At 44.7% G+C, this 22,711-nt stretch overlaps 1 protein-coding gene and 1 long non-coding RNA gene across 3 annotated transcripts in view; one reads left to right on the plus strand and one right to left on the minus strand.

The window, feature by feature from the left end:
- Positions 1-22,711, minus strand: part of PDPK1 (3-phosphoinositide dependent protein kinase 1) — a 99,388-nt gene that overhangs the window by 66,144 nt on the left and 10,533 nt on the right. The window contains 1 exon segment of the mRNA XM_006100932.3: positions 1,148-1,411. Coding sequence (XP_006100994.2) covers positions 1,148-1,411 — 264 coding nt within the window.
- On the plus strand, positions 10,863-15,005 carry LOC106699187. Of its 2 annotated transcripts, XR_002832168.1 has the most exons (3): positions 10,868-12,354; positions 13,624-14,734; positions 14,889-15,005. It is a non-coding gene; the product is annotated as an uncharacterized LOC106699187 (long non-coding RNA). The 2 variants fall into 2 exon arrangements; XR_001350663.2 differs by lacking the exon at positions 14,889-15,005 and having other exon boundaries at positions 10,863-12,354; positions 13,624-14,770.

The raw sequence follows: 22,711 nt of genomic DNA on the forward strand, positions 1-22,711 counted from the left end.
AAGCAGGCTAGCAGGCAGAGTGGTTAGGGGAAAGCAGGTAGGCAGTGTGAGTGGTTAGGAGCCAGCAGTCCCGGATTGCGAGAGGGATGTCCCCCGAGGGTCCCAGATTGGAGAGGGTGCAGGCCAGGCTGAGGGACACCCCCCCCCCCCCTCCTGTGCACAAATTTCGTGCACCTGGCCACTAGTTTATAAAACAGAGAACACAGAATCTAGAGGCCAGCAGGTCTTGGTCTGTAACTCTAGCAAGTGTCATGAATGTAATGTTTTGTGTATTTTAAAATAAAGGTTTTTAAATGTTTCCCCCAAAACTCTGAGGAGATACTAATACCAATACTAACTTTTTAAAAAATATATATTTTTATGGATTTCAGAGAGGAAGGGAGAGGGAGAGAGAGAGAAACATCCATGATGAGAGAGAATCATGGATTGGCTGCCTCCTGCGAGTCCCCCACTGGGGATCAAGCCCACAACCCGGGCATGTGCCCTTGATCGGAATGGAACTTGGGACCTTTCAGTTCATAGGCCGACGCTCTATCCACTGAGCCAAACTGGCTGGGGCCCAATACTAACTTTTAAAAAATATATATTTTTATTGATTTCAGAGAGGAAGGGAAAGAGAGAAACATCAACTATGAGAGAGAATCATTGATCAGATGCCTCCTGACACCCTCTACTGGGGACTGAGCCTGAAACCTGGGCATGTGCCCTGACCGGGAATCGAACCATGACCTCCTGACTCATAGGTCGGCATTCAACCATTGAGCCACACTGGCCAGGACCAATACTAACTTTTAATTTGAGGAACAGAAAAGCTTCCCAGAGTCTTGCCAATGTGACACAAGGACATGGAATGTTAGTCACCTACTGATGCCTGATTTGAATAAAATGAACTGCCATTTAATAAAAAATAAGATCAAATGATGCCTTTTAAAACTTGCAACCACAAAATCATGGCTTAGATATTTTAGTCACATGATCTACTGATGGCCCCAAGTCACCTTCAGAATAGGAGAAGAACGCCCAGAGGCCTGAAACCCTCCTCCAGGGAAGAACACCACCCTCGTATCTAGGTCTCCCAGTTCTGAGCCTGGAAGGTCAGCCTATCCAAGGAAAACACACTCATTCAACAACAGCAGCATGTACTCACTGTTGAAAAAGATCCTTCACCAAGAATTTTCCCGAATTTGAAGTCTTCTGGCCGTTTCTTCCGAGGCTGTGGTGGTGGCTGTGCGGCACGTTGCAGTGAGTTGGCACTTGGTCGGGACTCGGCCGCAGTGCTGTCCATGGTGGGGCCCTGCCTGCTACCACCGCTTGGAACAGGGGCCGAGCCGGAATCAGTCTGGGTCCTCACCATTGATGGGGATGGGCAGGAACATAACACCACGCTGGACTGAATAGGAATGGTGTCATACTGGTGGACCCAGGAAAAAGAGATAAGACTCAAAGGAGCTCTTCTTAAAGTGCATGAACTCAAGTGTTGACATTGTTGAAACACAAACACAAAGTACAGACAGGCTATCTGACATTCTGCCACATGGTTCATGCTGCCCTCCTCTCCCAAGTCCCTTCCCTGCTCAAATCCCAGTCCTCCCTGTCTTGCTTTCCCAAGAACCCCACCACTCAGTACCAATCTGCCCTCATCCTCCTCCCTTAGCACTGTATGAGTCTCCAACACACACCCCAGACCCCTCTCAATGGCCAGTTAGCCTGCCCATCACCACCCAGCTTAAATGCCATCTACAGCCAACCTTTGTTAAAAAAGGAAGTCAGTCTAACCCCTGTGACCACAGAATATACTGTTTCAGAACCCCTGGCCCTGTTCACCCACCCATAGCTGATATAAGACTGGATACACGCGAAGACACTCAATTAGGGCTTAAACAAACAGACTGGCTTGAGATTGCATCCCACAGCCAAACAGAATGTTAACCACGCAGTCCTGGAACACAAAAGTATAACTTAATGGAAAGAAGAGTCCAAGAATTGCCAACCACGCATAACAGTTATAGTTGATAAAAAATAAGCTCAACAAAGCAAAACAGTAGTGGCGTAATCGGTTAACAGTAACTGATTTAGAGCCAAACTGCCCTCTACACACCAAACAAATTTAAAAACTTAATTTTAAAAATTATTCAATATGATCCCTATTAAAATTCCAACTGGCTTCTTTGTAGAAATTGACAAGCTGATTCTAAAATTCATACAGAAATTCAAGGGAGCCAAAATAGCCAAAACAATCTCAAAAAAACAAAACAAACAAAAAATCTGAAGTTGGAGGACTCACATGTCCAGATTTCAAAACTTACAAAAAACCTATAGTAATCAAGACAAGATGATATTGGCAAAAGTATAGGCACACAGATGAATAGAATAGCATATAGAAATAAACCCTTACATCTACTACCGCCAACTGATTTTTGACATGGATGCCAAAACCCTTCAATGGCGAAAAAACAGTCTTTTCAACAAATGGTGCTGGGACAACTGGATATCTACATGCAAAAGAATGAAACTGGATGCCTTTCCCACATTATATACCAAGTTTAATTTAAGTGGATCAAAGACCTACCTGTAAGTACTAAAACTATAAAACTTAGAGAAAAATATGAAAAAATTTTGTCTAAGATATGAAACCAAAAGCACAAGAAACAAAAGTAAAAAAAAACAGGTCAAAGGGACTTCATTAAAATTAAAAACTTCTATGCTTCAAAGGCACCATTAAGAAAGTGAAAAGACAACCCGTAGAATGGGAGGAAATATTTGCAAGTCATATATCTGATAAAGGACTTGTAGCCAGACTATATAAGGAACTCTTACAACTCAATTAAAAAAAACCACACATACAATTTAAAAATAGGCAGTGGATTCAAATAAACATTTTCCCAAAAAAGAAATATAAATGGCCAATAAGCCCATGAAGATGCTCAATATCACCAGACATTATGGAAATGCAAATCAAAGCCACAAGGAGATTCCACTTGAACCCACTAGGATGGTTAGAACAAAAAAGACAGATAATAAGTTAATGAGAACGTAGAAAACTTGGATCTCTCATACATTGCAGCTGGGAATATAAAATGGTGCAGGCACTTTGGCAAACAGTATGACAGTTCCTCAAAAAGAAACAGGTACCGTATAACCCAGCAATTCCACTACTTGGTATATACCCAGGAGAAATGAAACGCATTTGTTCATAGCAACCTTACTCATAGCAGGCCAAAAGATAGACACAACCCAAATGTCCATCAACAGATAAATGGGTAAACAAAACATAGTGTAGGCATAAAATCAAATATTACACAGCCATAAAAAGGTAGGAAGTATGGACCTATGCTACAACATAGTTGAAAATGGAAAGCATGATGCTAAGTGAAAGAGACCAGGCATAAAAGGTTACCTATTGTATGATTCAAGTGACATAAAATGTCCAGAACAGGCAAATCTATAGAGACAGAAAGTAGTTAAGTGGTTGTCAGGGGCTGGGGGAAGGGGAGAATGGGGAGTGACTGCTAATGGTTCTGGGGTTATGATGAAGATGTTTTGGAATTGGATAGTGGTGATGTTTTCTGTGAATATACTAAAAACTACTAAATTAGCATTAGCTGGTTTGGCTCAGTGGATAGAGCGTCAGCCTGTGGACCAAAGGGTCCCAGGTTTGATTCCGGTCAAGGGCACATGCCTGGGTTGCGGGCTTGGTCCAACGTGCAGAAGACAGCCAATCAATGATTCCCTCTCATCATTGATGTTTCTCTCTCTCTCTTCCTCTCCCTTCCTCTCTGAATAAAAACACACACACACACACACACACACACACACACAAAAACCCCTACTAAATTATATACTTTAAATGAGTGAACTGTATGGTATATGAATTATATTTCTATGAGCTATTATAAAAAACTAGAGGCCTGGTGCACGACATTCGTGCAGCACTGGGGGGGGAGGGGGAGAGTCCCCTCAGCCCAGCCTGTGCCCTCTTGCAGTCTGGGACCCCTCCAGGGATGTCCCCCGAGGGATCCTTAGCACTGCCATGGAGGCGGGAGAGGATCCTGCCACTGCCACTGCCCTCACCAGTCATGAGCCCAGCTTCTGGCTGAGCAGCGCTCCCCTGTGGGAGTACACTTATCTCTGGTGGTGAGTGCGCGTCATAGTGACCGGTTGTTCTGCAATTCGGTCCATCTGCATATTAGGGTTTTATTATATAGGATAGTTGTATCACGTATGACTGCATTAAATTATAATAAGAACTCATTCAAATCTCTAAATCACCAAGACTTTTAAAGAAGAAATAGGCAAGGAACAGGCACCAAAATACCTCAAGTAACCAAGAGATGAAAACATACGCAGTAGTCAAAGATAATTTTTTAAAATATATATATTCTATTGATTTTTTACAGAGAGGAAGGGAGAGAGATAGAGAGTTAGAAACATTGATGAGAGAGAAACATCAATCAGCCGCCTCCTGCACACCTCCCACTGGGGATGTGCCCCCAACCAAGGTACATGCCCTTGACCGGAATCGAACCTGGGACCTTTCAGTCCGCAGGCCGATGTTCTATCCACTAAGCCAAACCGGTTACGGCTCAAAGATAATTTAAAGCAACCAGAGCCCTGGCCAGGTACTCAGTTGGTTAGAGTGTCGTCCTGATATGCCAAGGTTGTGAGTTCAATCTCTGGTTAGGGCACATGTATGCAAGAAGCAACCAATGAATGCGTAAATAAGTGGAACGACAAATCAATGTTTCTCTCTCTCTCTCTCTCTCTCCCTTCCTCCTTCTCTAAAAATCAATAAATAAAAATTACCAAAAAACAAACAAAAAAACACATTAAAGCAAAGAGGCAGCATGGTAAATTTTCAACTAGGGAGAATAAATAAATAGATAAGAATGATTAAATGTTTTCAATACACAGAGACACCCAATGCTGGCAAGACTAGAAAAAAGCAAGTATATTCCTACAAGTACAAGTATATTCCTACAAGTACAGCTGGCACCATAAACCTGTGTTGCTGTTAAAATGTTTCTGGAAAGCAATTTGATAATTTGTCCATAAAGTGATAACAGAACAGTTGTCAATGAGATATAGAAATACTGAACAAAAGTGGCTATAAATACAGTTAAAAATTTAGGTTGGAATTAAGAAAGGATGAGATACAAATCAGAAATACATAGAAGTTGTACCCACAACCATAAAAAAATATTTTCTAGCTCTGACCCTGAAGTGTTTCAGCAATGACATCATTAGCCTACTCATCATCAGATTGTTATAGAACAATATGAAGTGAACTCATAGCATCCAGAGCATCCAGATCTGTTTCTAATAGTACTTCCCATTAAAAGAACCAGGAGAGCATTTGACTCCATGTCTTGGAACAGAAGAAAGATAATCAATATGATCCAAGAATCCCTTGCTGGGACTGAAAACAAGGTGCCTTCACAAATTGTGGAAGCAGGGAAGCTGGCCTGTAGAGGCCACTACTGGCCAAGTTGTGCTGTAAACACTAAAAAGAGATCAGTTAAGTACAGATAATTAGAATAAGCTGAAACAGGAAAAAATCATGACTCTGTAACAATACATACAGGTATATCAAAACAACAACTGAATGCTTAATTTTATAAATCTGAATAGCTAAGGGAGTGGAGCCATACAAAGCTGTTCCTTGTATAGTGTATATATTTGTTCATAAAGGACAGACAAAAATATTCCTCTTTCCACTTAAATAGGGAAGGGAAAAACAGAAAACTATGAAAAAGTCAGAGTCCTATAGAAACTGCACCAAGAACAGGAAAGACAGGTGGGCACAAAGTAATCAACAGTGTGCAGCGGTGACAGCTCAGCCACCACAAGAGATGATGTTCATCTTGAGATGCGTAAAACACGTAACAAAGTCAAAACCAAAGCTAGACAGTACATCCTGTAACCCAAACACGATGAGCATGGAGGTGGAGAACGGAGGCAGCAGATGGCAAGAACAGGCAGGAGCCTGGGCAGTCCCGCAGTGCCATATAAACCTCGGCTCCACGTGGCAGGCAAGCTCAAGCAGTGTCACCACAGAATACACATCATGTCCCTGTTTCCCAACCAAGAAGCCATCATCAAGAACTTTGGAGCTGCACCACAGCCAAGAGGAGTCAGGCTTCTTTTACTTGAAGGTCTGCTAAGATCATTATAACTCCAGGCAAAGTATGAAAATATGAAGGAATCAACCAAACACAGTATCAATGAACTATTAGGAGAATATAACTAATTGACTTTGTAAAAAACATCTAAGACAGTGGTCGGCAAACTCATTAGTCAACAGAGCCAAATATCAACAGTACAACGATTGAAATTTCTTTTGAGAGCCAAATTTTTTAAACTTAAACTATATAGGTAGGTACATTGTTATTAACTTAATTAGGGTACTCCTAAGGCTTAGGAAGAGCCACACTCAAGGGGCCAAAAAGCCGCATGTGGCTCACGAGCCGCAGTTTGCCGACCACGGATCTAAGAGAATCTGATATTAAATGAGGCAGCCAGCAGTACATATCCTCTAGCTGGAACGGGAGCCCAAAGTGCCACATTTACTTATAGAAAACTGTTTTCTCCAACACCCTATGGCTCTGCAGTAAGTCAAGTGTGCCTTATACATTTTATAAATACTCCATCTCACAGGAGGTACCAAAGGTTTGGACCATGCTCTGAGGTTCAGTCAGTACTTTAATAATTTGTCCCTATAAGCAAAGTATATAATCATAACAGAAGTACATTCAAAGTCAATTACTTACCTGGAGATCAGCAGAAACTTTTTTAAAATTTTTATTGACTAAGGTATTACATATGTGTCCTTATCCCCCATTGCCCCTCCACCCCCCATCCCCACTCATGCCCTCACCTCCCTGGTGTCTGTGTCCATTGGTTAGGCTTATTAGGTGTATCGGTTAATAATGTGGATTTTTGTAATCAAAGAAAACACGATAATTTCAAGAGAAACATCAAAAGTGCTTTATTCAAAGTAATGTCCATCGCTAGCTACACATTTCCCCCATCTTTCAGGTAATTTGTGGATACCGTCCCAATAGAACTTTTCTTGTTTTGAAGCAAACCATTCAGAGACCCAATTTTCCACTTCTTCCTACGTTTTGAAGTGCTGCTCAGAAAGTGTGTGTGTGCCTTCGATCAGAACAAATGGTAATCTGAAAGAGCAAGGTCTGGGGAATACAGCGGGTGGGTTAATATTTCCCAGGCAGGATCTTTTAATTGGTTTTGAAGTGTGTGATGGTGCGTTATCATGAAGCAAAATTACTTTGCCGTGTCTTCTGGCACATTCTGGTCATTTCACAATCAAAGCGTGGTTCGAACTGATCATTTGTTGTCGGTAGCGATCAGTATTAACGGTTTCACCTGGTTTTAGAAGCGCACAATACACCACACCTTCCTGATCCCACCAAACGCAGAGCATTGTCTTCTTTCAGAAGCGATTTGGCCTTGCAGTCGATGTTGATGGTTGACCTGGATCAACCCATGATTTTGTGCATTTGGGATTCTCAAAATAAATCCACTTTTCATTGCCAGTCACAATTCGATGCAAAAAGACTTTCTTTCGTGCCACTGAAGCAACATTTTACTGATGACTTTTTGGTTTTCCATTTGTCTTTCGTTCAGTTGATGTGGCACCCATTTTCCTTCCTTTAAAATCTTTCCCATTGCTTCTAAACGATCGGAAATTGTTTGCTGAGCAACCTTTAATCTTTCTGCAAGTTGTTTTTGAGTTTGACAGACATCTTCATCTAATAATGCTTGTAATTGTTGGTCTTCAAACTTTTTCGGTTGACCTGGACGTTCTTTGTCTTTCACATCGAAATCATCACTTTTAAAGTGTTTAAACCAGCGTTCACAAGTATCTTGAGATGGAGCATGTTCACCATAAGCTTCCCGAAGTATACGATAACTTTCAGCAGCACTTTTCTTCAAAATAAATGAAAACTTCCTGCAAATGCTCTTTTTTTGGGCACGAAATTCAACATTTTTAAGCGTAAAAATATCTATGATGTTAACACCTTCAGAAAATTTGACACATGAAGTTTTGAAGCTTGTTGTCAATACAACAAAATAGCTTACATATCAAATCGCATATATATCAACATATGTGTAACTCCATCTATTGAAAAAAATCTGCGTTATTTACCGGTACACCTAGTATATGCATGCATGCAAGTCCTGTGGTTGATCTCTCACCCTTACCTCCACCCTCCCCTACCTTCCCTCTGAGGTTCGACGGTCTGATCGATGCTTCTCTGTCTCTGGATCTTTTTTTGTTCATCAGTTTATGTTGTTCATTATACCCCACAAATGAGTGAGATCATGTGATATTTATCTTTCTCTGACTGGCTTATATGGCTTAGCATAACGTTCTCCAGTTCCATCCATGCTGTTGCAAATGGTAAGAATTCCTTCTTTTTTACAGCAGCGTGGTATTCCATTGTGTAGATGTACCACAGTTTTTTAAGACACTCATCTGCTGATGGGCACTTAGGCTGTTTCCAAATCTTAGCTATGGTAAATTGTGCTGCTATGAACATAGGGGTGCATATGTCTTTTCTGACTGGTGTTTTAGTTTTTTGGGATATATTCCTAGAAGTGGGATCACTGGGTCAAATGGGAGTTCCATTTTTAGTTTTTTGAGGAAACTCCATACTGTTCTCTACAGTGGCTGCACCAGTCTGCATTCCCACCAGCAGTGCACAAGGGTTCCTTTTTCTCTGCATCCTCGCCAGCACTTGTCATTTGTTGATGATAGTCATTCTGACAGGTGTGAGATGGTACCACATTCAAAAAGTATCTATTTAGGTCCGTTGCCCATTTTTTTATTGGGTTATCTTCCTTTTGTTAAGTTCTATGAGTTCCCTGTAAATGTTGGAGATTAAACCCTTATCAGTGATATCATTGACAAATATGTTCTCCCAGGCAGTGGGCTTTCTTGCTGTTTTGTTAATGGTTTCTTTTGCTGTACAGAAGCTTTTTATTTTGATGTAGTCCCATTTGTTTATTTTCTCTTTAGTTTCCATTGCCCTAGGAGCTATATCGGTGAAGATATTGCTTCGGCATATGTCTGAGATTTTGCTGCCTGTGGATTCCTCTAGAGCAGAAACTTTTTGTCCTCAAAGGCAGTGGTAAATGGGAAAGAGGTCAGTCACCAGGCTGAGGCCCATCACGATCCATGATAGGCCTGGACTGTCCTCACCAGCTAGGCCAGTTACACTATGCGTGAGAGCTGTACACACAGAGCACTGAGCACCTCACTGGGTTCTCATTACACAGTCAAGGGGGAAATGCTCCTTGGGCTTCCAGGGTCATCCTTGAGTGCAGAGCCTCAGGCCCAGGACTGAAGAGAAGCAGGACTGTGTGACCTGAAGGAACATACGTAAGAGTAGGGAAGCAGAAGGAGTCAGCGCTTCACACAGAGTCCTGAGCACTACAGCACTGTTGCAATCTACCTGGCCATATGCCTGCTAGGTGGCCATCACTGCCCCCACAGGATGAAGGGAGAACACTACCTATGCCCTGCCCCCACAACACCTGTTCCCCCCTTCCCCCAACAGTGTGTAAATCAGACTAACATGGACCTGTTTCCAGGCCTCATCTAAACCTGTGTGCCCAGCCGTATGTCAAGCAAGGCTCAAGGAAACAATTTAAGAGGCACACAGGACAGTGACAGATGTTGTTTTTAATTCATAACTGACAAATGAACTACTGAATAAAATGTCAAACATGAAGTTTTTAAATAACAAAATGTGATGGATTGATTCATGGACCTGGAAAAATGTTATTATACATCACATGTTTCTGGATGAAAGACGATCCAGCAAAGGCACCAACATATCTGTCACATAAAGGTTTTTGGCACAGTCCATTGCTTCTTTTCAGTAGGCAGAACCTCAATTCTGGGAGGTATCATAAGTGACATCCAAGAGCAGTGAGGAGTTTCCCAAAGGGTCAGCCTCAATGGCTGAGGGGACTGGGCACAGCAGGCAGGAGGTGTCTGCGAGTCCACAGGAAAAGGGGGCCCTGAAGACCTGGGTGTGACCACCATCAGACAGACAACCCTGTTCTCACTCTTGGAGGGCCTTAACACAATGAAGATGGCCTCAGGAGCACTTGCCAAGACAAGTTATCTTCAGCTCGAGCTTCCTCACTGCTTACTGAACAAGTGTTCAGGCCATGGAGAGAAGTTCCCCAAAGACAATGAGAAGGTTAAGTTTAATGAGACTTGTTTATAAACATGTGTTTCTGAGAGCTTTCTTTTCTTTTCATCAAAGTGGTATCTTTGATTTAAAAAAAAAAAAAAAAAAGGTCTCCAGAACAGATCTTCAAAAGAGAGCACTGCCTCAGAAAATGAAGGTTTGCACCCAATCTGGGGTAGGCCAACCTTGAATGCAGGTGCCAACCAGGTGGGCGGCCCTTGGTACTCACCTCTTCCCTTTCCCAGGTTCCATGGCTGGACCTGACCCAACAGACCCAGTGACTTGCAGCAGCACCTGGCCACCCACTAAGGAGGGACGAGGTAGAACATTGTGCTGGCTAAAACCTGCTCACTTCCTCTCTGACACCTCTCCACACATGAGGATGGTAAGTGTCATGGACACTAGAGCAGGTGAGAGAGGAGACAGGTGGTGAGACAAACACTGAGATTTGAAAAGCAAAAAGTGTTTTATTGTTACTAATGGTGTTGGGGTGGCAGACAGTGAGACATGATTCAGGCAGAAAGAGCAAAAGAGATGGCATTGCAGAGCTGCCCTTCTCTCTGCAGAATTTAAGTGTCAAATGTGCTGCTTCGTGTCCACATGTGTGGATGTAAAGGACTTCAAGCTTGATGCTTCAGCATCCCAGCCCCAAAAACTGGTCAGACCAAATGTGCTACCAAAGCTGCTTATTGAGTGAGCCTGCATATCCAGTACATGAGTGTGAGCCTTAGAACAGGCAATAGGCTACGTCCTGTGGCTACCCACAACCTAGGGTTCATCCTGGGAACTGCCGAGGCTATACCTCAATACAATCCATTAGGAGGGAGCCTCAGGAAGTCTGGAGCCCCTGATGCGTATTTTATCCCAGTGGTTCTCAACTGGGGCAATTGTGCCTCCACGCCCCCCAAACCTTGGCAATGTCTTGGTGACATTTTGATTGCCATAACTGGAGAAGGGAGAAAGTGTTACTGGCATTTAGTACATAGAGGAAAGGATACTACTATAGTGTACAACAATAAACAGGACAGTTCCCACTTGAGAGATCCTGATCTAGTCTGTAGACTCTACCCTCCCTCCCACAGGAAGAACCCCACCAAGTGTTCAGTGACGACCATCAAAGCACTCAGCAGTAGGGCAGGCCCTTTGTGCAGTGAGAACCTGAACCACCCCTCAGAGCAGTAGAGAGAAAGAAACCTAAACACAGGAAGCTGAGATCCAGAGGTAGCTGTGGCAGGTTGAAAAAGGCATGTTTAAATATCCTAAGGCTGTGAATGGGAAACAATAAGAAACTTACACCCATGACCTAAACAGTTTAAAATGGCAGTATTAATGAGGCTTTGCAGTAAGACTGCCAACCAGAGCTGCAACTTTACATTGAGAAATACCGTACTGAGCAGAAGGCGGCACTCACAGCCCTACAGAGCCAAATTGGCATTCAGGAAGCTCAAGAGGGGTAAGCAAGGGGCCAAGAGAGCTGGAGGAGGCTGAGGAGGGAGTGGGCACACCTCTAATGAGGGTGAGATGACCCGACTCCCTCAGCAGCCACATGCACATTCCACTCCCAAGAGGGTAAAACACCAACCTGGCAAAGATGCACTCATCTCAATGTCTCAGCACAACCCCTTGCCCCTGGGAAAGCAGTCGCGTCACTCCAGCAGCCACAGAGCTGAAGCCCAAGGACACAGTGCCAGGCGCAAGCACTTGCTTTCTTTTTCAGTTCTGCCTGGACTCCTGGCTCAACACATGCAAGTTGGGGCTGCAACTCTGCTCGACATTGCTGTTTCCAAATGCCAGCCTTTGACATTTCACTTCCCATAAGATTACACCCAATAATTTCTGATTTACATTCCTATGGATTTTTTTTCTTTTTTCTTTTTTAACTAATGAAGCAAATTCAACTCAGAGCAGGGATTTGAAAAGCACAGCTAGGAGCTTTTTGTTTGCCACGAAGAATGCCCTGATTATCCCACAATAAAACAAGCCACTGCAGAATGAGAATATATCCAGCCAGGAAATGGGACGTGAGGAAAAGCATCTGGGCACATACAGCCTGGCCTGGAACAGCTGCTCCCATGGGGACTCGCCTCTCTTGGAAAAACCGCCCTCCCCGTCCCCCAACAGCAGGTAAAAGGTATTAAGATTTAAACGTGTGTCTATATTCTTAGCGCTGTACCCTGTGGGTGGGTCCAGGATCGAGATCTTGTGTGTTCTTCGTACTTTACAGAGTCTGTCAAAAGATGAAGGCATGAGCCAAGGTTTTTCCCACCTGTAAACACAAATGCACTTGATGCTAAGTTTACCTTTACAAGATGCCTGGCAAGTTCACTCAGCCCAAAGCACAATTCCAATGAGGTTGAAAGGTGTTCCTAAGCCTCTCCTTTAAGGGACACATGCCACCTTACTACAAGTGAACATACACTAGTCAGTCACCTTACCTTTGTTGTTGGCAGCTGGCTGACACCATCAGCATGCTCTGCGCGTGCAGACTGCTCTGGGGCCTGAGTGGAGTCGTGCCTGCATTGGTTGGGGGGACCACAGTGCGAGGAGAGAACAGGGAGTGTGCAGAGATGCAGGAAGATGAGGAAGGTGGCCCTCTGGCCAGGAGAAGAGGCAAGGAGAGGATGCTGGCAGCACCCATGGTCCACAAGCACCATTCCTCTCCACCTCGAACTCCCAGGACTCCAAGAGTCACCCCAGGAACCTCTCTAGCCACCCTCTGACTGCTCCACCCAGCTCAGCAGGCATATCTTGTTTTTGCCACAGTTACAGTATGTCCCACAATTCCATATCCTCAGCCCTGGGGAGTTCAGGGGGAGCTCTGAGACATTAACTTGCCCAGTGCAGACAACTCAGGCTGTGGAGTGACTTCTCTAAGAACACCTGAGCCTTCAAAGCCACGGTTTTCTGGGTATTTCAATACAAAAATATATGCACTCATTTTATTCATCAGAGTTCCTTAAAAGAGGTAAATCAACTATGTTATTAACCCAAATATTCAACAAACATGGCCACTGTGCCAGCCATGGTCCCACAACACAGCCTTAGGCAAACATGGTCCCTGCCCCTAGGAAGCTACATCTTAATGGGGTGACAAGCCCGACTTCATTTACAGAACTAGCTGTGTAAAGTTGTGAGGGTGGCTATGGCAGAGCTGGACAAGTGCTGGGGGAACAGAGCAGCCCCCTGGCTGCTGTGGTCCACCCACAGCATGGGTTGGTGAGGGGCTTGGAGGGAGCGTTGGAGGGCTGTAGTGCTGTTCAGGGAGGGTGATGGAGGCTCAGATGGTGCTGCAATGGCCAGGAGAGGGATACTAAAGTTCAAAAAGTGAAATGTAGTAAGAGCTAATCACGCAAAACTTGAAAGCATTTTTTTTAAAGTTTTGCTTTGCTCTATGTTTCAGATTCAACGCAGCAGCCTTCATGAGCCAGAAGGAAAAACCAGTCATTTTGAAATCAACATCCTAGGAAGGATAGAAAGAATTCTGGAGTTTGGAAATGGCAACAACAGATGATCTCACACACACACACACACACACACACACACACACACACACCCCTACTTCTCCATCACATGCTTTATGTGAAATGGCAGCCTCCGCCAGCAACTCACGGCAGCTTTGATGACTTAAGGCAAATGCAGTGCTCTTGAGATCACACTGCTCTTATCCACTTCATCAACAAAGGTTCACTGAACACCTACTGTGTGCCATACATTTCTCCCGGGCACTGGAGAGACAGCAAAGAGCAAAACTGAGCCCATGTCCTCAAGAAGCCCACATTTTAGTGGAGTAGAAAGACCCCCCCCCCCCAAAAAAAAATAGAAACCAGATAAAAGTTACAGTGTGTCATATGGTGATAATCACTGTGAGAAAAATACAGCAGGGAAGGGAGAGGGGAGTATCTGGATGGGGTTGGTGTAAATGTACGCAAACAGAGAAGCCCTCACTGGGAAGGTGACATCTGAGGATGTGGGGAAAGCCCTCAGGACACCTGGGGAGAGCTTTCTCCACAGAGGACTAGCCAGTGCCAAGGTCCCAAGGCTGCAGCAGCTCTAGACTCACAGCAGGCCTATCCCTCCAGACAAACCCCTGGGTGCCAGGCAGGGACCTCAGCACCCCTGAAACACCCCTTCTGGCACCTCTACCCACAGGAGTGGGAGCCTGAGAAACAGGGCTGCCCATGAGGACCCAGGCACCTCCTGTCTGATGACAGCCTAACCAAGGCTGTACTGTCCAGCATCAGTCCAAGGCTGAGATGCTAGTCACTAGACCACCACCGCTGCAAAAGCACCCAGCAGTGTCCCCTGCACTCCACACTATGGGCACGATGACACAGGAACAAGTCACGAGCAGCCTTCCTCCTTTGTGGGATTCCTTCCTGCCTCCGCCACATGAGCCAGCCAAGCACCTCAGCGCAAGACCAGTCTCAGGGACTCTCCCAGATGGAGATGTTTACAGGGTAGACTCAGTGCTTCCTGCTCTCTCTTCCCACAGGCATAACTCACTAGCATGGGTATGTTTAATAAATAGTTTTACTTCTGCAATTAAAGAAACTGGTGGTTGCAATATTACCTTGTAAAGCATTTAAGCATCAATTGTGAAGTGAAAAGAAAAAGAAAAAAGCCCTCTTCCAGTATGAAAACTCCAAATGTTTATTTATACTTTAGGTGTTATTCTAAAAGGCTAATTTTAAAAAACATCTTGAGAAGGAATTGAGCTGCACAAACAGCATCTGACACCTCCAGGATCTGGAATACACTTGCTGACCAGTGGTCATGTGTGGCAGTGAGGGCTCCTTGAGCATCCCCATCCAGCCTGCCAGCCCACAGGTCCTGTGGGTGAGTCATTCCCTCCCAGCACACCTCTATTGTACTTCTGGTTCCTCAATAGCTTCTGAAATTTCAATCTCGGGAGAGAAAAAAAAAAGTAAACCCTCATCCAGGGGATATGTTCAGAGGGAGAGGGGGAGGGAGGGAGGGCAGGGATATGTTCAGAGGGAGAGGGAGAGAGAGAGAGAGAGAGACAGATACACACTTGGATAGGTGCCTCCCCATATGAATGCCGATGGGGGATCGAACCTGCAACCTTTTGGTGTACAAAACGACGCTTCACCAACTGAACCACCTGGCCAGAGCTCTCTGGAAAAATTTAAAGCAACAAAACCCTAAGTGTGCCATTCATTTATCCCTGTCCTCCCTAATAAAATGGAGCTGGTCACAGAGACATTCTCAACTACACAGCCCTCTGCCTGGTCCTGTAGGCACCGAGTTACCATGAGAGCTATGATCACTGGCCTTTCTTACACACAGACATGCATGCATCCCACCCCAAATGCAAGCCCTTCAGGGCCACCCGTGGCTCTCCATGGCCACAGCCCTACATCAATGCCACGTCTTTCCCACCAGGAGTCTCCCACAGGCTGTGCCCCAGCCCCACTCTTCCTCCCCTACTTCCCACTAACAGCACCACATCCATCTCTCTACTTCCCCTCCGATCGGACCCCTGCTGTGCTTCTCTCTCTGACCTCCTATGTGCTCTCAGGACAAGCTTCTGTAACTTCATTGCCACTGAGAATTGGGGGAGGTGTGCCAAGGGCACAGTGCTATCAAGAACAAGGAAGGACGCCTGTTCTCAATGACCTTGGTTAGGAAGCGTCAGTCATCGATATCGGCACCTTTGGAGTCTCTGGAAAAGTGGGCCTCACCATGTCCCACAACTCCACTCAAGGTAAACCTTCTACACCCTCTGAGTGTGTCATGGTGAGCCTGTAAGCAGGACTGCCACCTGCTGTGCTCACTCCACCTTTTCAGAGCAGGCACATGGGGGTTTGGAGACCATGACAACCACCCCTTTGCAAGCGCATCTCTGACAGGAAGACAAAGACAAGTTTCAAACCACTGACTTCCAAATGAACTTGAAGTAGAGTCATATGTAAACTGGGCATTTTCTGTAGATTTCAATTTATTTCACACAGTTTGTAAATAAGAACTTAAGAGTTTTAACTTCTTTGACTTTTTGAGTACTGGGTTCAGCAGTCTCCTCTTAGAAGTAGAAACTCTCAAGGGAAAATTACTTTGAGATCAAATTACATTTTCATAGCCACCAAAAACATATCAAAGCGCAATTTAATTATGGAATACCTTGCTTAGCCACTGAGAGAGTTTAGGAAAATACCAGCATCAAAATATCCAGTATCCAATATTCAAATCCGGTAAAGGTAGCAAACATTTTGGCTGACAAATAGATTGAAATGCAAATGAATTTGGGGCAAGGAAACAAATGACCCAAGGATATTTTTGGATTTCTTTTTCCCCATGCAATCAAGTCTCACAGTAGACACCTCGCCCCCTCCATAGCTGCAGACAACAGCTTCCATCACCCTTAAAAGATTAACTGCCAGGCAGATGGAAGCTGATTTTACAATACAGACCCATGTTCTTTAAATGGCACACCTCCCCCAATTCTCAGTGGCGATGAAGTTACAGAAGCTTGTCCTGAGAGCACATAGGAGGTAAGAGAGAGGAGAGAGGGCTGTGTTGCACTGGGCAGATAAGGACGTGAGCCCTGAGTCAGCGCCAGGAGGCCAAGGAGTTGAATTTGGGAGTAGAAGATTGACTGATGTTTCTCAGATCCCCCTGCATCTTCATCTGTCTCTGTATCTTTCTCTCTTTAGGATGGATAAAATGCAAATTAAGCAAGGATTTCATATGAAGACTGAGCTTGGGGATGTTGAAGCTAGACTCAGGGTCAGTGCACTGAACAGTCTTTCATTCTGAGGAAGCCTTTAGATCTGCACAGGGACCAACGATTCAAAGCTAGAGGCCTATATACCTCAGAGAGTTCAGCAGCTACAACTGGATTCTTTAAATGTGTCCTGGCTCTTAAGAGTTCTTTTAAGTTTCTACAGACCTGCTGAGGAAGAATCTAATTGTAGGATAGCACACGAGTGGAGCTCCAAAAGCTTAATCACTAGTTACTAAACTGTGTAAGCCTTTTGCATATGAACGAGTCATGGGTCTCGGATAGACAATCACAGTTACAGGTACAAGTAGAGGAGGGTTATTGCTGAACTGTTAGAACCGCACTCTGCCAAGCTGAGCACTGATCCTCACTCGCTGCCTCACCTTGAACAAGTTATGTCATCTCTCTGTGGCTCAGACCCTCTACTCATAGTCAGGGATAAGGAGAACGGGAACTCCCAGGCTTGCTCTGAGGATTTAACGAGGGAACGATGAAAAGTACTCACGCTGACTGGAAGGGAGCGTGCCAGGAGCACTTTTAACATTCAATAGCACAGAAGACACAGACACAAACTTTCTCCAACCAGGGACCATCAAATCATAAAATAAGCCCCTCAGGCCCTTTCCAAGTGTTGTTTATTCATCTGTAACTAAAACCGAGTTAATTATATACTGTATTACGAGGCCCAATTCTAACTGTGAGTCAGAGAAAACAATATAGGAAGGCTGAGCTCCCCTAACACACCAGCAGAGGAATCAACATCAAAATCAGGGCCTTGTATGGTCAAGATACTGTCACAAAGCTTAGGGCTCCAGCCAGCAAGAGGAACGTGCCCAAATTCAAGAAAGTTAAGCTGCCTTTAGGTGCTGCCTGGGTGGAGTGTGCTCTGGAGGTGTGAACGCACCAGGACAGGTGCCTTCCTCTGGGACCCTGTGTAAAAGGGTGGGAGGCTGCCATCAAATCCAACCAGCTCATCCCTCAAGGGACTCTGCTCTCAGGTCGGCTGTGCTCACTGACAAAGAACTTTCTAAGAACTTTCTTTCGCCCCAAGAATTTCACAAAGCGAGGCCCAGCACAGAACACCAGTCAATGGTAGGGACAGTGACCATGGCTGCCTCTCCCATACCCAGACTCTTTTGAGCATTTTGCATATATATTATTACAGTTACTCTTCAAAACAACTCTTGGTGTGAAAACCACTGGCATTCTTTTCACAGATGGGGACACTGAGGCACAGAGCAGGTCCTTGTCCATAGTCATATGCTCACCCATATTCAAACTCCTTGCCTCAACCCCTTCCAGTTAGTACCAGTTAGTAGAGAGTCTGGGTGATGCTGATACTCTGTGTCAGCAGGGACCGAGGAAGGGGGGCCCTAACTGGCAGGGCCTTCCTGGGAAGCAATTAGGAATCACCACCATATCATTCCTTGGGCTCTTGCCCTTCGGACCTGGCACATTCGTCTACACAGAATCCCGCTGAAACAGTCAGAAATTCAGAATAAGACTTATATTAAGGAAACATTCGTTAAGAAATGACTCCTAATAACTGGAAACGGCTTATGTAAATGTCCACCAGTAGAACAATGGCTACTCTGGTTCACTTAGAGCAGTGGTTCTCAAACTTCCTAATGCCATGACCCTTTTAATACAGTTCCTCATGTTGTGGTGAACCCCAATTTCATTGTTACAAATTGAACATAATTAAAGCATAGTGATTAATCACAAAAACAATATGTAATTATATATGTGTTTTCCGATGGTCTTAGGCGACCCCTGTGAAAGGGTCATTCGACCCCCAAAGGGGTCGTGACCCACAGTTTGAGAACCGCTGACTTAGAGAGGAGTACTAGGCAGTGTTCAAAAATGTGAAGTGAAAAAAAAAGTGAAGTGAGCCCAGCCAGCGTGGCTCAGTGGTTGAAAGGCTATCTATGAACCAGGAGGTCACAGTTCATTTCCCGGTCAGGGTTGCAGGCTCAATCACCAGTGTGTGGGGGGCGTGCAGGAGGCAGCCAATAAATGATTCTCCGTCATCACTGATGTTTCTCTCTCTCTCTGCCTCTCTCTTACTCTCTAAAATCAATAAAAACAAGTATATATTTTTAAAAGTGAAAACAGCAGGAGACAAAACAGTCAGGTATACAACAGAGGTCCCAATCTGGTTAAAAGAAGACAGAAAGGAAACAATGATGACCTGTGGGTGAAGGAGCGACAGACCACCCAGCTGATCCCCTGTAACTATTAACCTTGATAGCTACAAAGGACAAAGTGTGACATGGGCAGGATCAGCAGAAACAGCAGGGGAGCTCCCTGTAGACGAACATCTCTGAGGGACTATATCCTTGCCCACCTGCCTACTCACTGGGGACACCATATGGGGCCCACAGACCTTCTGAACTCACTTCCAAGTTCATCAGTTCCTATATTCAGGAAGGACTCAGATGTATAAGGAGTATTTGCTAGTGGGCAGATGAATAAACTAGTATTTTTAGACACAGATCCTATGTGAGGTGCAGAAACCATTAAGTATCAGTGGGGCCTGGCATGGAAATCCTACTAGTGCTTTTCAAGCCTGTCATCCTGGAGCTGCATCAGAAAAAAATAGCAGCACTTCAAAGATAACTCAATCCATGTACTTAAGATTCCATACGTGTTAAAAGCTTTACTCAGTAAAATCTACTTGTTGGTCAGAAAACAACATTGGCAATCACTTGCCACCCTTTTATTTTGAATCCTCATTCTAGGATATATTTTTATTGATTTGGAGAGAGAGGGAGACAACAGAGAGAGAGAAATTGATGTGAGAAACATTGATTGGGTGCCTCCCGCTCGGGCCCTGACTCAGGATGGAACCCACAACCTAGGTTTGTGCCTTGTCCAGGAATCGAAACCCTCGACCTTTTGATGTATAGGATAATGCTCCAAACAATTTAGCCACCTGGCCAGGGCAGTCACTTGCCTTCCATTTTGCTAAAATTAACAATGTAACATATTAAAATTGACAACTAAAAGAAAAGCTGAGTTTCTAATTTAAAGGCATGTTCATTAAGCACAGCTGGCATGGCTCAGAGGTTGAGCGTCTACTTATGAATCAGGAGGTCACAGCTTAATTCTCAGTCAGGGCACATGCCCAGGTTGCGGGCTCATTCCCAGTAGGGGGGTGAGGTGGGTGGTGCAGGAGGCAGCCAAACAACGATTCTCTCTCATCATTGATTTTTCTATCTCTCTTCCTCTCTGAAATCAATAAAAATATATTAAAAAATAAATAAAAATAAAGTTATGTTAATAAATATACCACTTCAATATAAACCTTTCCTTGGGAATTACATGCGTACAGCAAACGTTTCCCCCCATGATCTAGTTTGGGAATCTGAGGGACACATAACTTGACCAAAAATAGGTTATTTGGTTAAGTAAAGTGATGTGGTGAGGCCGGCAGGTGTTGAGCTGTTTCACTCTTTCCCATTCTTCAGCTTCCAACCCCAGCACCTGACAGGAAACGGGTCAAAAGCTAAAATAGAACCTAAAGCATGTGGGCACTTCCAGTGAAATGAGAGCCTTTTTCTGGGGTTCTAGCCCTACTAATCCCTCCTCTATAGTATCCCCTCCCCCTCTCTGGTCCCCTCTGCTGGGCTGGGGACCCTCAGCACTTCTCACCCGATTTCTGCAGCTAAACCTAACCTTCCCCTCACTGACGCTGATGCACTAGCTCTGCCCTGTCCTCCTGTGTCCTTCAACCTCAGTGTGGACTGAGCTGTACTCTGTCCTTGCCGACCCATGGCTTATGTACCCTGGAAGAAATAGCATCTCTCCAGGCAAGATACAAGACGGTTGAGAGCAGCACAGGGACCTGTGAGAACTTCCCACAGTCCTTAAAATGCCCTGGATTTCGTTCACCCTCCATCAGTGTTCCCCACACATAAACCTATACCCACAGTGATATGGATAAGTGTTCTAGTAACACTAACAGGCTATCCTGCAAGAAAAATGCAAGATTAATGTGGCTAGACTTTTGTTTTTTTTAAAATCAGAAGCTACTTTCTCTTTGAAATAGGTAAAAAACAAAAACCAGCCTCCCAGAATGCCACTGGCCATAATAAATAAATATCATCTGGCAGGAACACTCCTCCAGCATTGTAAACTATGTGGTTTGCAACACAGGAGAGCCCCAGCTTATTCCTAACCCAGAATGCCTATCCTGACACCTGAAAAGGCACCATAAACAGATGCTCTCCCTTCCTAGGCTCCTTATCTGCAAATTTTGAATAAAGCGTTTGTTTGGGGGAGAAATAATGGCCAATGAGATAGACAGACTCTGTTGCAACTTGACCGGCCAACTCCCACAGTGTAACTTCCCAACATCATCCACATGTGGAGAAAGATCTACTGTGCCGAGCATGACATTGAGCCACACCTCCACCACTCATCAGTTTGGAGTTCACTTACCAGAAACAAGGAAAGGAGGAGGAAGAAAAGCAGGGCGGGCAGCCAGGCCAGTCTATATTTCACCTGGTGTTAGCCAACCCCGAGCACCTGTCATAGGCTTACAGACTGGCCAGGTGAGCCTTCAACACCGAGGCCTATCTGCCCGCTGCCAGCCATCACCATCATTTTCTTCAAAGTGCTTTCCCATTGTTTCAGTTCTCCCTCTTAAGGTACCAATTCCTACCTTCATAACTGTCTTGCTTTTGCAAAACTGTGGCTGTGCAGAAACGAGATTGGAGGGGCAAATCTATAGATGGTTGGGAAAACAAACTAAATTCATGACTTTCCTGAACTGCCTATCTTCTCATCTTCTCAATTATGACTAGAACAAACTCCATACTCTGCTCTTGGTTCAATCTAAGGGCCTCAAAGTAATGGCCCACAGCTTGATCTTTGACTGGAGGCATAGACAACAAACAACACTGTAGCTTCACCTGAAAGAAAAGAGCTAGAGGAGAAATATATCAGAGTCAACCACCTACTTTCACAAAGACCTAAAACAAGCCCATCCTCCAACCTGCAGAAAGAATACCAAGAGACCCAGTACGTGAACCTGTGCTGCAGCTCGCACAAAAGCCAACAAGCTCACAAGCAGCAGACTCCAAATGTTCTGAAGGCATGCAGTCCGTCAGATTGGGGAACCAGTTCTATCAGTGAGTTCAGGTCCACTCTGCACCTAGAGACATCTCAGCTCCTGCAGAGTGTCCCAGGAGTGTCCATGTCTGCAGAAAGTGGTCAGAGTGGGCAGGGGCCTGGACACCCATGCTGGCTCTGACCTGGTACATGCTAAGTCTGAAGCCCTCCAGGTCCCAAGTGTCTTCATCTGGAAACTGGAAGAATACAACAGGGTAATAAGCATGAAGGTTCTTCCAAAATAAAAATACCGTGATCATGCTATGACCACAAACAGCACATATCAGAGAGCAAGGCAGGGCCCTGGGACTAATTCCAGTCAACCAGCACTAACCTTATTTCATCTCAACAGTGATAGACAGTGGGTGTCAGGCACCCCTGACAGGATGCACTAGGGGCACCCATCTCTGTAGGGTTCTTCCTGAGCCTATAACCCCAGCCTCATCACCAAAACACATGAGACACACCCAAACTAAGACACAGTCCACGAAATACCTGACCATTACTCTACCAAAGCATCATGTTCATGAAAAACAAGGAAGGTCTGAAACTGATGCAATCCCAAACAGGTCTGCAGTTTACTTAATAGTGGTGCCCATGTAAATTTCTTGGTTTTAACAGATGTGGCATGGTT

Source organism: Myotis lucifugus, unplaced genomic scaffold (assembly GCF_000147115.1).
Source record: "Myotis lucifugus unplaced genomic scaffold, Myoluc2.0 scaffold_332, whole genome shotgun sequence".
Classification (NCBI taxonomy): Eukaryota; Metazoa; Chordata; class Mammalia; order Chiroptera; family Vespertilionidae; genus Myotis; species Myotis lucifugus.